Source organism: Ailuropoda melanoleuca, chromosome 6 (assembly GCF_002007445.2).
Source record: "Ailuropoda melanoleuca isolate Jingjing chromosome 6, ASM200744v2, whole genome shotgun sequence".
Lineage (NCBI taxonomy): Eukaryota > Metazoa > Chordata > Mammalia > Carnivora > Ursidae > Ailuropoda > Ailuropoda melanoleuca.
Window position 1 is genome coordinate 43,577,215 of NC_048223.1, and position 14,136 is coordinate 43,591,350.

A 14,136-nucleotide genomic window follows, 5' to 3' on the forward strand; every position below is an offset into this window, starting at 1 on the left:
GTGTGCACAGCACTTCTCCAACATCAAAGAAGGTTTTACGCTTGAACCCCTCCCTGCCTCCGCCCGAAGGGCTCTTGGAGATAAGGAGTGAAACCAACCTCCTGCAGCGTTCTGCAGAGCCCTCTTCCCCCACAAGCCTCCCCTCGTGGGCTCATTCAGCAGTCACATCCGTGGTGGTCCTGCTGCGGCCCCAGGCGGTCAAGGGGCCAGACCCTGTGCTCCTGCCCAGTCTTTCTCTGGCATGCAACCCCCTTCCAGCTGTCCCAGATTAAAGCCAGGTCCTCATCAAACACAGCATGCTGCATGTGCTGCGGGTCGCAGCTCCAGGGAGGAGCGGAGCTCCCCTGGGAAGACAAGTGGCTCCGCTGGAACAGCCTGGACCTCCAGAGCCTGCCACCACAGCAACACAGGAGGGCCTGAGGGTAGCCACCGTCTGTCCTTCTGTGGTTGTCTCCTCAAAAGCCACACTGAGAAGACCTAATGTGCCACCTGTCACCCAATCTGGGCAGTTCTTTGTTCCAACTACAATAAACCGGGACCTCAGGGGCTTTCCTGCCAGTGCGGGGGTCGATGAACATTGCTGACACTCACTGAGAGCAGTCACCAGACCAGAAACCCTTGTAAATCCTTTATTTTGAGTGGAACACATGATGTTTAGCTTATTCCATGTACCACACATTTACCGCCGGGAACGACTGTGACCCTGGGGCCCAGGTCTCACAGAGCTCACACCCCAGTGCAGGAGTCTGGGCCCGTGTCCTGTGGAGCCCCCAGGGGATGGGCATGGCCCTGCACCCCAGCAGAGCCAGAAGACGGTTGCAGGGACTGCAGCCTGCCTGACGCACAGGAGGTGGTGTGCGTCTTCAATACTGCTCAGCTGCAAACGGCTCACGGCAGCGATGTATCCACTGGGGCTCAGAACACTGCTGCCACACAAACACTCAGCACCACACGACGGAGACGTCACTCACACAGCACAGCCATAAATATTATAAGCAGTTCAAGCTCACATTCAGACCTCCTCTGTAAGGCTGGGGTGCAGGAGAGGTATTTCCCCCAGCCCCTCTTCCTATTCAAAGGGCCAACTCTGTCGGTTAGCTCCACGCCATCTAAGAACCTGAAACAACAGACCTCTGGATGACCTCACACATCCACATCCTAGAAGGCGGCAAACACGTTCAAATCTGCCAGACCCCCTGTCCCAGAGGGCACGATGGTTGCCACCTGGCCCACCCTGAGAGAAGCCAGAGGGGCCTGTACAACCTCCCCGCCGAGTCTCTGGGGACAAGGTGAAGGTCTGCTCTGGGGATGGGAGGAGGGACCGGACAGAGGCAGGGAGATAAACAAGACTCCCCTCAAAGAGACACACGTTATAACCACTCCAACCCTGCAGACAGGGGCAGGTCGGGGATGGCGTGGCTGCATCACCCCAGCCCTGGCATGTATCCTTTGCCCTGTCTGGTTCACTGTCCACGTGGGGCCAAGGCAGGAGGCGCTGGGCCTGGGTCACGCTGCAGCCCTCTGTCTGTCCAGGGGCAGGTCTGCAATGCCAAAGGGAGAAGGGTGGCAGCCTAAGCACGGGCTTCCTCCCAACATTTCAAGGGGTTCCACAAAGGTCTATTCTCACGAAGGTCTGTTCCCGTGGAGACGGAGCTGTTTCTGTGAGGATGGCAGGGGCGGCTTGGCTGCTACAAAGCTGGACTCTTCTGTCTGCTCAGGGAGTCGATGTAATGAAAAATGGCCCCCAGAGCCCAGCTGGTCTCAACATTGTTGATTTTCCGAGTCAGCTTGAAAACACAAAGGGATGGGCAGAGTGGGCATGGTTGGGAGGCTAGAAGCAGTGCCCCCAGCCCTTCAGGCCATAGAGGGGCACCCTAGAGACAGCCCTTACCTTTAGCACTTTGTTCTCTGGGAAGCCAAACTCTTGGAGCAGGAGGCTGATGTAGGTGAGGTCCATGCACAGAAAGGGGTTGCCCTGCGGCCGGGTCTCTGCCGTCCGGCACACTGGGGGTGAGAGAGAGCTTTCCCAATCACCAGGTGGTTCACTACCAGGCAGGGGCAGGAGGGGGAGGGGGTCGGGGAGACTAGCTCTGCCCACTCCAGGTGCCCACTCTATGCTAGGCTCTGTGCTGGTCCCAGGTCCTCACAGGTTCTCACTGGTTTAGACAAGACTACAGCCTAGAGCAGGAAGATGATTCAACAAGAGTACACCAAAAGGTAGGGTTTCAAGGCCAACCAGTCTCCACTGGGCCCGGCCTCCAAGACCAAGAAGGACTTGTATCTTGTTTTGGTGTCATGAACCGAAGTCCACAATCTCACAGGGCAGCGCTCTGTGCCGGAGACTCTGGGCACCTCTCCCAGGTGTGAATCTGGGCTTTCTGGGGAACGTAAACACCAACAAAGCTGTCTCAGAACATTCTCCTCTTATTCTTGAGGCAGCCTTCCCAAAATTCTGCTCAGAACCTTTTCCTGTTGACGAGTCATGGACATCAGGTGTCCATGGGATAAACCAGTAAGCAACAAGAAAGCTTAAAGAAAAAAAGCCACTTGGGGGGAAGGGAGGGAGAAAGGATTTTCTACAGAGAAGCACATGAAGTTTAACTGGCAACAGCAACTGAAGAGCAGAATATTTACAGCCAGTCTTCACTTCATACCGTACCTGCTGGATTGTGATGGACAAAGGAGAGGAAGGGGGCAGCCACCTGCAAATTCAAGGGGAAGAGCTCCTCACCCCCCACACACTGGTTCTGCTGTGACAACTGTGAATTTGCTAGGACACTTTCAGAGGAAATCCCTGGAACAATCACCTGAGCTACAGTGAAGAGGTGTCAGAAAAAGTGAAATCCTGGGAGCCCGTTCCTAACAACCCTAGGACTAGAAATATGCACTTCAGAGTTGGGGGCACTGAGGCTCCCCTCCCCCTGCTGTGGTCACATAGGACGTGGCAGACCTGTGGTCTGGGCCCAGCAAAGGGACCCCAAGTACACTCTCATACCTCTGAACACTCATCTGGCTGGCTAAATCAGGAACCAAACCTGGGAGCTCCCAGTACTGCCTCACAAATACCAAGCTGCCTGCCTCACGGTGGGACAGGGTCCCTACCTCCCACCCTGGCCCTTCTCACCCAGGCAGTGCAACCGCTACTCACCATACTTGGCTGCGATATCAAAGTCTCCTACGACGAGGCTGCCTCCCTTCTCCACATCTGTGGACAAGACCAAGCATCCGGTCTGCACTAGCATCCCTGGAGCAGGCAATGCCACCAATGCCCTGAGGCTGGCACCCACGAGAGGATGACATGGGATGGCATGTCGAGGCCGGCTGCAAGCCTGGGCATAAGTAGGGCAGCAGCCCCACATGCACTGGTCATGTGTCTGAGGTGACGTGGCTGGGGATGGGCAAGTGTTCCATGCTGGACCACATGGGGATATTAGCAGTCATGGGTCTTCGAGGGTCCCTTTCAGGAAGGTCGCCAGGAGCCCTGGACCCCACAGACCGAGCAATCTCTTCATTTTAAGTTAAAAAAACAAAGCACAGAATTGGACATACTTTCTCGAGCTGTGGCCCTGAGCTCAGCAGTGGTATTCTGGTATCAAGTTTCTGAATGTGGAAAAAATATTTTATAAAAAAAAGCCAAGAAGTGGTTTGTTGGGTCTTAGATCAAATGGGTGGAGCCTTTACAGGGCTCTTCAGAAGAGAGTGGCCCTAGGCCTCTGCGACATTTCCAGGGAAGGAGGCATGAAAGCTGTGTCCCCCAACTCTCAAGAATGGCAACTGTTTCTTCAGTGTACCCCAAAACTTCTACATTTGATAGAGAGTTCTCGAGCTGTCCCACACATTTATGTTTCGTAGGAGGCAGCTGCTTAGTGCGCTGACTTTTCCTTGACTTTGAGCATTTGCTCAGTCAGCAAATGTCATTGTTGAAGATGGATTCCATTTCTGAAAACAGACCCAAGCAGCTCTTTCAGAGCCACGTGTGACCACAAAAGGGAGTTGGAAGAGCTTTCTCAACAGCCCAGCATCTCCTAACGTCACTCTGGGACAATGTCGGTCCCCTAGGGGAAGGGCAACCTAAAGCCCGGGTGAAGGGCCCCAAAGTGACGAGGTGACACTGGGGAGAGGGTCTCTTCGAGCCAGCCTGAACGGGTGGAGCCCCCAGCACACTGTCAGGCTGGGTTTGTGTGTAGTAGACCCTGAGCACTGTGACGTCCCCAGCTGGTGGCACAGTCGGGAGGGTCCAGATCAACGAACCACTGCTCCAGCTATGGGTAGCCCGCAGGGGCCCTCAGGCCTAGCAGGCCAAGTAGCTCTGGGGCCAGCTACCGGGAGGCACCCCGGGGACCTTGCTCTGTGCCAGAGAGACCTGGGCCTAAGCAAGGGGTGACGAGGTCACCTTCTACCTGATCTACCCTGGCTGGATGTGTTGTACACCGGGCCTGGGCGGCAGGTGGCTCAGTGGGCCTTGAGACAGCACAGTGCCCATAAGCTCCGGAGGGTGGTCTGTGGGGTACGCAGACCCCTCCCCATGCCAGCCTGGGTGCCACATGGGGAAAGATGGCCATGTGACCACGTCATAAAGGGCTCCCTCAGCCAGAGACCTGAGGCCAGGCAGGAAGGACTAAGGGTCAGTTACATCGGTGAGTCAGATCTGCCTTAGAGCAGAACAGCTTGACAGCAAGTAACTGTTCCTGTACTGACAATGTAACTTTATTAAGTGGCTCAAAGACCCGGTTTATTTATAAAAAGGGGGCTTACTACTTCCTCTAAGGATGACAAGCACCTGCCCTCCTGTCTACTTCTGTTACTGTGAGAGTGACTGACAACAGGATTACTCTCTGCTGTGGGCCCTCTGCCCAGAGAATCTACACCTCAGCCCCACCCTTACCTATGAGGCCAACATTTGCTGCAAGGTCGTAATAGTAGGAAAAAGCATAAAAATCCACATCCTTCACTTCTTCCGTTCTGTGCACTTTGTTTCGAAGGATTTCCGATACTCTGCTGGCACACAGCTTGTGCAGGTTTGCTGCTGGGGCAAAAGAAAAGCACAAAGACAGTGGTTAGGGGCTCAGCACCTGGTCGGCACAGACCTTGACATGGAGGGTGAGGCGGGACCAGAAGCCTGCACAGCAGCTACCCCGAGTCTGGGTGCTCATCAACACCACACATGCCAATAGCAACCTTTCAGAAGCCATGGCACCGGTGGGCCCGAGTCAAGGGAGAGAAACCCAGCGTGAAGACGGCTAGAGATGGCACGGCCTCCACCCTGGGGGACACCAGCCTCCAACAGGGCACAGGTAGCTGTCCTGACGTAGCCCAGTGCGTTCAGGTTCACACTGCTTACTTTCCACCGGCCCTTGCTGAGGTCTAAACATGCAGGGCCTTACTAAGTCCCATCAGCCACTTCGGAGGTGGGGCCTGGCCTGCAAGCTCCTTATTCATACATGAGGAAACAGAGGCCTAACAGATAGCTTGTCAAGCTCCCACGGCTGAGATCATTAAACCCTTGCTTGGAAGAATGACAACAGAGAGCCCCAGAGGTAAACAGATATAGATATCCTACGACCCACCCCTAGACTTGGCTTCCCATCTCCACCAGCAGACCTGCCCATGGCCTCAAGGCAGCTCCAGCCAGTTCTCCCCGAGCCCTTGACTGTTGGGCCTCATTTCTCTCCACTCTCCCTTGTCAGGACAGCCACACACCCTCCTCCTCGCTCCTTAAACACAGCAGCCACTCCAGGGCCTTTGCCCGTGCCGCTCCTCCGGCCTGGAGAAGTGCTGCTTTAGATCTGTGCGGCTCATTCCCCATCTCTTCCTGTCTTGGCTCAAACATCATCCCATGCAGCCTCCCCTGGCCATCATATTTAAAACTGCAATCTTCCCCTCAACCTTCTTCCCCCTTCTGTTTTTTCCTTCGAGTTACTTCCTCATGTGTTTTAACAACTCCTCTCACTGAAGTGTCAGTTGTGTGCCAGTGGCTGCTGCAGGGCCTGACGCCTATCAAGTGCCTGAGTGGCTGGCTGAGTCACAGTGACCTCCATGGTCAACAGATAATAAGAAACAAATATTTGCTTTGTTCCTGGTTCTGGACACAGAGCTTCCAAAACCCTCGGGATTTCCGGAGTGATGGGGATGAGATGAGCATCTTCCATTATTCAGGATAAGCCCCTTTTTCAAGCATACCTGAGTTTATGTGAATGAGGGGACTCTTGTCGGTGGGTCCCCAGGTGGCTTCAGGATGGACGCTAGTTGTCAGAGGAGGCAGCCATGTGATTAGAGGGTTGGAACGTTCAGCCCCACTCCCCAACCTCAGGGAGGGTAGGGGTTGGGGACTGAGTTAAATCAGCAGCCAATGATTTCATTAATTAACGTCTACACAGTGAAGCTTCCCAGAACCCTAAAGGATGGGTTCAATGAGCCTCCTGGGTAGTGAGCGCATACAGGGGCTGGGAAGTGGTGATCCTAGCGTGTGGAGGTTCCGCACCCCTCCCCCAACACCTTGCTCTATGCGTCTCTTCCGTTCGGCTGTTCCAGAGTTGTATCTTTTACAATAAAATAGTGATAGTAAGTAAAGTGCCTTCCTGAGTTCTGTGAACTATTCTGGCAAATTATTTGGGGGGGTGGCTTGTGGGAACCCTCAATCTGTAGTCAGCTGGTCAGAAATACAGGAGGCCTAGGACTTGCTATTTGCATCTGAAGTGGAGCGTGGGTGGGGGCCGCCTTGTGGGACTGAGCCCTTAACCTCTGTGGTCTACATTAACTCCAGGGAGAGTCTGAATAGAATTATTCATGGATGGCAACAACTTCTATGACATCGGCCAGAGCAACCTTTTTCACGACACATCTCCAAAGGCAAGAGAAATAAAAGATAAAATGAACTTATGGGACTTTATCAGGATAAAGAGCTTCTGCACAGCCAAGGAAACAGTCAAAAAAACTAAGAGACAGCCCACGGAATGGGAGAATATATTTGCAAAGGACACCACAGATAAAGGACTGGTATCCAAGATCTACAAAGAACTTCTCAAACTCAATACACGAGAAACAAATAAACAAATCATAAAATGGGCAGAAGATATGAACAGACACTTTTCCAATGAAGACATACAAATGGCTAACAGACACATGAAAAAATGTTCAAAATCATTAGCCATCAGGGAAATTCAAATCAAAACCACACTGAGATACCACCTTACGCCAGTTAGAATGGCAAAGATAGACAAGGCAAGAAACAACAATTGTTGGAGAGGATGTGGAGAAAGGGGATCCCTCCTACATTGTTGGTGGGAATGCAAGTTGGTACAGCCACTCTGGAAAACAGTGTGGAGGTCCCTTAAAAAGTTAAAAATTGAACTACCCTATGACCCAGCCATTGCACTACTGGGTGTTTACCCCAAAGATACAGACGTAGTAAAGAGAAGGGCCATATGCACCCCAATGTTCATAGCTGCATTGTCCACAATAGCCAAATCATGGAAGGAGCCGAGATGCCCTTCAACAGATGACTGGATTAAGAAGCTGTGGTCCATATATACAATGGAATATTACTCAGCTATCAGAAAGAACGAATTCTCAACATTTGCTGCAACATGGACGGCACTGGAGGAGATAATGCTAAGTGAAATAAGTCAAGCAGAGAAAGACAATTATCATATGATTTCTCTCATCTATGGAACATAAGAACTAGGAGGATCGGTAGGGGAAGAAAGGGATAAAGAAAAGGGGGGTAATCAGCAGGGGGAATGAAACATGAGAGACTATGAACTATGAGAAGCAAACTGAAGACTTCAGAGGGGAGGGGGTGGGGGAATGGGATAGGCTGGTGATGGGTAGTAAGGAGGGCACGTATTGCATGGTGCACTGGATGTTATACGCAACTAACGAAGCATCAAACTTTACATCGGAATCTGGGGATGTACTGTATGGTGATTAACATAATATAATAAAATAAAAAAAAAATAAAGTTATAAATTCACTAAGAGCCACGAAGAAAATTAGTTAGGCTTATATATATCAACAAATATCACAAGAATCTAACTGTAAATGTCTGTAAAACATATGAAAATGGTAATATGGAACCCAATCTCTTTAATAAAACCTAATGAAAACTTTCAGAAAGCCAAAAAAAAAAAAAAGAATTATTCATCGATGGAGAATTGGCTGGTGTGGGGAAAACCCCCACACATTTGGTGCCAGAAATGTGAGTAGAAATAGCTCTGTTACCAAAGGCAGGCAAACTTCTTGCCCACGTGACCAGAGTGGAAACAATATTTCAGTGTTTCTATTAATACAACCTCAAGGAGCACAGGGTAACAAAGACCACTCACGTGGTAGGAGAGGGGCCAGGCTGGTGGGAAAGCACACCCACTGTCACGGGCCGGGGGCTACAGAGACCAGAGCAGCCTCTCCTGTGCTCACCAGGCAGTGTGAGGTGACGGGTAATTCCACTAAAGAAGCTGTTTCTCACTCAATTCAGAGACGCACTCACATTGCTACTGGGCCAACAGCCCCAACTTGGCCATTTGTCTTGGAGCAGCAGAATGCTCAGGTCCTTCCTCACTGGAGGCTTGTGGGGAAATGCAGTCTTTTGGAAGAATGCATGTGGCAACAGACAAGGGAGCTTTGTGCAGAGAAACACTGTGAGAGCCAGTGGCTCCCAGTGTGTTCTGGCAAGGGCCTCCTGTAGCCCTGACGATTCACAGCCCTACTTCCATTTCCTTGACAAGTATGGGCTTGTCTGCGAGGAGGTTTGGTGCCAGCCTTCCTGCTTCTCAGAGGTATTTGGAAGGTATGGGAGAGAGAGGGCAGGCTGCCGTTCTTAACCCTTACACACCACTGACAGACGAGAAGTCCACCGTACCTGCCTTCTGTCCTGAAATTCTGTATGTTATTTCAGCATGTTCCCACTCTCCTGTGAAACCTGGAGACAAACAAGGGCTGACCAACTCCTTTCCATCCTCAGCTGAAATAAACAGATAAAGAAGAAGAAAACCACATTACCACAGTAAGACTGGGATGCGGATTCTGCTGATGGGAGGCCTCTACGCTACTGAAGGGGAGGTTTTCACTTCTTCCTTAACTGCCTAAGAAAATTTAAGTAGGGGGTCTGGCCCAGAAAGACTTATTATCAGAGGTGAAGTTTTTATCTAAATGACCACTGTATGGAAGGGCAAACATCTAACGACCAAACATCTGTTCTTTTGTCCTGTGAATCACCGTCCTCCCCTTTAAAGCCCCCAGGCCCCTAGCCTATTCCTTAGCTCAAGATGACATACAGAGCCTCAGTTGCCCAACTTGTCCTTCGGTGCCATTTTCTTCTGGGGCTCCCATACATATGCAAATGTATACATTGCTTTTCTCCTATTAATCTGCCTTATGTCAGTTTAATTAATAGACTAGCCAAAAGAACCTAGAAGGGCAGGACAGAAATCTTTCCTCCCCAGTAGCTGGTGAGCCAGCCAGGAGAAACTCCATTGGCTTCATACTGCCTGTCCGGGGCCGCGGCAGCTGCGGGAGCCTGAGAGCTCTGACAGGCGCAGCAGAAGGTAAGAACTCTTACCCCATCAGGGTCCTGGATCTCTGCCTGCAGGGTCTAGTGGAAGGAAGTGGTGAGAACCTCCCCCGGCCCTTCTAAAGTTAGATTAGCAGGAGAAAATATCTGTGGAACCAGTTCCTTGGGTATAGCGACTGGTAAAGATTTATTATGAGTACTCTTGACTCTTTTATTCATGCATTTCATTCCAGAGACGGTCACTGCTTTTTTTGTGTGTGTGTGTGTCTTGTCTGTTTTGTCATTTGTCATAAGAATGAAAACCACAGGGTAGAATGCAGGCCTAGGCCCTATAAGCCTGCTGTTCAAGCAGGACTCACAGACTGGTGAGTTCACAGCTCTCACCAGGCCAGTGTCTGTTTAGACAAATGTTGCTGCGAGTCAATGTGCACATGAGGTGAAAGTAGTTACTAAGGGACATCTTGGAAGCAAAGCCACAAAACGGTAGGCATGGGTTGAGAAATTAAAAGCTGTTAGAGCACTCCCTACCTAACGCGAAGACTCCTGCATTGTGTTAGGGTGAGTTAGTCACACTACAGGCCGGGTTGCTACTAGGTCACCTGTCAAACTCAAGAAAATTTTCATACAAGGAACTCTGTAAAACACCTGGCAATCTCCAACCCAGCAGCACATCCCCCTTCGGCACAGTTTGGTTCTGAGACACCAGAGACTCAGCTAAAACTGTGAGTGTGTCTATGAGGGGTTTTCCTTTCGTCCTGTTCAGGTCTTGAGATCCTGTCTTTATGACCAGTGAGAATGTTCTCTCTGCACATATTACATGTGTCTTGGTGGCCAGCTGAGTAGCCCGGAGTTCTGAGACTTTAAGAAATGAGCAGCACTTTCTGTCCGACTGTGCCAGCTCTCAGGAGAGTCTGTTATGGGGGTCCTGGTGCATAAGGGGTTTCTGTCATCTTGCCTTCGCTGTTTTGTTAGTGCTGGAAAAGTCCCATTCTAGTAGTGCCTGCCTGGTGTCACAGATTCACAGGTCTGTGACTAGAGGTGCCTCAGTTCTCACAGGAAACTAGAGAGCGTTTTCACTACACCATTCTTACTGCCTATAATAACAAAGGGCTTTACTTTCTTAGACTATTTCTGGGAGTAAACTTTCTGGATCTTATAAGGGCTGCATCTTTTGCACCCTCTTTTCAGACACGTCTTGTATTCATGGTTAAGCCATAAAAAGGCTTATTGGTTTGTGTCACTGTTGAGATTAATACAAGATCCTGCTCACCAATGGCCAGACAATGGATCTTTTGAATTCACAATATTTGAAAGAAAGAAAAATACTTTTGAGAGCTCTCATCCTAAATAACTGTCTTATTTATACCTATGGAAAAACCAAGTTAAAAAAAAATAGACACAAAGAGATGTAACAGCTAAGCTTTAGGGACTTAGCTTAGTAAGATGGGGAAGGGGGAGAAGAGAAATTAGACTTAGAAGAAAAATTAAGTTCCCCACCCAACATAAGTTTCCCTTCTTAAAATCTGGCCCTGTCTCCTCAGCAAATTCTCTTAACTCCCGAACTCCTCCACCTTCTCCAGAAAATCCCTTAAACACCCAGTTGCTTATTTTGGCTTCCCTTTTCCTATAAGATTTAGAGAGCATTCTGGCCTGATCTCTAAACCCAGGGCATACAGGTTACTCACGTAAATACTAAAAGCCAGAAAGCAATTTAACGGAAGCACCCAAGGTAGGTAATAAGGTTTACACAGAAGGCTCAATTTGCAGGGCTCCATAATCAGGCTCTGCCAGCTTCAGGCCTTCCTGTGCAATGTCCTTTGCACCTATAGCCTAGGCCCCCACCCAAATAATTCATAGTTTTAAAATTATCAAGCCCTTAAAAGCCTTGACTTTTAGAGGATCCTACCAAATTAAACTTTAAGTTGAATTAAACAGGCTGATGTCCATCACAACCCCCCTCTTGTTTGGCTGCTAAGGGGGTTCTTCCCACCCATGATTATGATTATTTTGTAGTTATCAGACAAGCCAGATGGCCACTGGAACCAGCACACACCCCGCCCCCACCTCCGGCGCAGAAAACAGACGACTAGCATTTCTCCTAGGCCTTCCTACAAATGATCAGCTGAAGGCTCATGTTAGGGGCTGACAGGCTTTTCTTCCTAAGGTAAAGGTCTAAGGCTGAAATGTGCACTCAGAAAGAAGGCCTCTGTTAAAATGTTTTATACAGACTTTACAAAGGCATACTCCATTAATCCCGGAAAACATCTGCTGTTTGTCCTGAGTGAAAAATGACAAGATATTTAAGAGTTTTTTAAATAGCTCTGTGGTTGGAGACTGGCCAGACTGGAAGCTGATATTCAAAACCTGATAGGATATTTTAGGTCTCCTCCCCGTAAGCTAAAATGAAACTATGTACCCAGGGAAAGAAAAAAGCCTCTGTAAAAGGATTTACTAAAACATTCCAAAGCTCTCTGATATAAAAAACATATTGAAGATAATGTGGTTGGATGGGTGGATCAACCTATGATGTCATTTAGGCTGCAACCCTATTCTTTACGGAATTGACAGCAACTGTACTCATCTTACAAATCTTTGCAAAACTAAAAACACAAGCTCTAGAGGCCGCTCAAAGTTCACCTGTTCCAATCCCCCCCCCCCCCCCCCCCCCCCCCCCCCCCCCCCNCCCCCCCCCCGCCCCACCCCACCCCAATTTATCTTAAAAGACCTGTAACTTGCATTTTTCCTTGTGCCTTTGAGATTTAAAAGTTAAAGTACAAAATTCAGGGAGGTAATTCTTATCAGAAGAAAAACAAAAGAGGGATTGTCCCTTGGAACTTGGGCTCATGGAAAATTTTAAGTGTATGGAAGCTGTAAGGTCTCAGTTTGCATCTATATGTTTATGTATTTTATATATATCTGCTGAAGTTGGGTGTAATCTTTTATGTCAACAAAATTAATTTGTAAAAAAGCTCTACTTAATTGATTTAAAGGAATTAAGTGCTTATATAAATTGAATTCTCAGAAATGTAATAAAAAAGGGACCCCTGCCAGGCTCAGTTGGTGGAGTCTGTGACTTTTGATCTTGGGGTCGTGGGTTTGAGTCCTACGTTGGGTGTAGAGTTTACTCAAAAAAAAAATTAAAATATAAAATCTTTAAAAAAAAAGAAACTAACCCAAATGGTTTTCAAGTTCATGTGATCTAGTATTAATGTTTAGTAAATAAAACTAGTTTAAGTTTGTTAAGATAGGCATGTCTTCAGAAGTTATCAGTATGAAATATAATACTTTTATTCTACCTCAGTTTACTAAAGGTCAAATAAGTTCATGCTATCTCTTACAAAAACTTGTCAGCAGAGGTTGGAGTTAAGATGGTGGAGCAGTAGGGGACCCCTTTTTCAGCTGGTCCCCTGAGTCGAGCTGGGTAGGTACCAGACCAGCCTGAACATCCACGGAATCAGCCTGAGACGCAGGAAGATACATCTGGATCTCTACAAATGAACATCTCCAGTGCTGAGTACTGAGGTACAAAGCGGGGAGCCGTGAAACCGCGCACAGATACTGGAAGATAAACGGAAGGGGGAAGGAGCCGCTGTGTTCAGGTGCCGGGAAGCGGTAGCCACCTGCATGGGGGAGCTGGCGGACTCGCGGACTGGCACCCGCAAGAGAACAGACTAGGACCGTGAGCGGGGAGCGTGTGCCACCAGACTTTTCGCGGAGCTCCGGTGTGCTCACTGGAACCAGACTGAGACCAGGAGCTCCAGGAGCGCACAGGGGCGGCTGGCGGCGTCAGAACACAAAGGACAGAGACGCGCCAGCCCTGGAAGTGAGCACTGGGATGCCGGGTGTGGGGCGCACATCCCGGGATGCTGCAGGGTTGAGCAGCACCATCAGAAACAGAGTTAAAGTGGCCAGATCATCAGTGGAGAAGGGCCCGTGATCCCTCTGTTCTGAGACAGAGGCTGAGATTCGGCTACTGCTGCTCTGACTCTCAGAAGAGGCACAGCAAACCGCCAGGGAAAGCTGCCAGAGAACAAAAGCCTGGAAACACCGGCTCATAGTGTGCCCATCCCCATCCCCCCTCGCAGGGGACATGGAGACTCTACTCAATCAGGGTTGCCTGAGTATTGGCGCGGCAGGCCCCTCCCTCAGAAGGCAGGCTGAAAAATCAAGAAGCCCACATCCCTAAGATCCCTATAAAACAAGGGCACACGGCCTGGGTCCCGGTCAATAATTTGGGCTCTGGACAACCCCGCAACCTCTCCTCATCAGAATGACGAGAAGAAGAAATCCCCCCCAGCAAAGAAAGGACAATGAGTCTGTGGCCTCTGCCACAGAACTAATGGATATGGATATAACCAAATTATCAGAAATGGAATTCAGAGTAACAATGGTCAAGATGATGTGTAGACTTGAAAAAAGTATTAACGAAAATGTTAATGAGAATATAGAATCTCTAAGGGTGGAAATGAGAGCGAATCTGGCAGAAATTAAAAATTCTATGAGCCAAATGCACTCAAAACTAGAGGCTCTGGGGGCGCCTGGGTGGCACAGTGGTTGAGCATCTGCCTTCGGCTCAGGGCGTGATCCTGGCATTATGGGATCGAGCCCCACATCAGGCTCCTCGGCTA

At 49.5% G+C, this 14,136-nt stretch overlaps 1 protein-coding gene across 1 annotated transcript in view; it reads right to left on the minus strand.

The window, feature by feature from the left end:
* Nucleotides 1-615: 615 nt before the first annotated feature.
* Nucleotides 616-14,136, minus strand: part of ENTPD6 (ectonucleoside triphosphate diphosphohydrolase 6) — a 32,247-nt gene continuing 18,726 nt past the window's right edge. Inside the window, exons 8-12 of the mRNA XM_034663562.1 lie at nt 8,858-8,977; nt 4,886-5,026; nt 3,149-3,205; nt 1,892-2,004; nt 616-1,787 (exon numbers count right to left, since the gene is read on the minus strand). Coding sequence (XP_034519453.1) covers nt 1,689-1,787; nt 1,892-2,004; nt 3,149-3,205; nt 4,886-5,026; nt 8,858-8,977 — 530 coding nt within the window. The 3' untranslated portion in view covers nt 616-1,688. The remainder of the gene's footprint in view (nt 1,788-1,891; nt 2,005-3,148; nt 3,206-4,885; nt 5,027-8,857; nt 8,978-14,136) is intronic.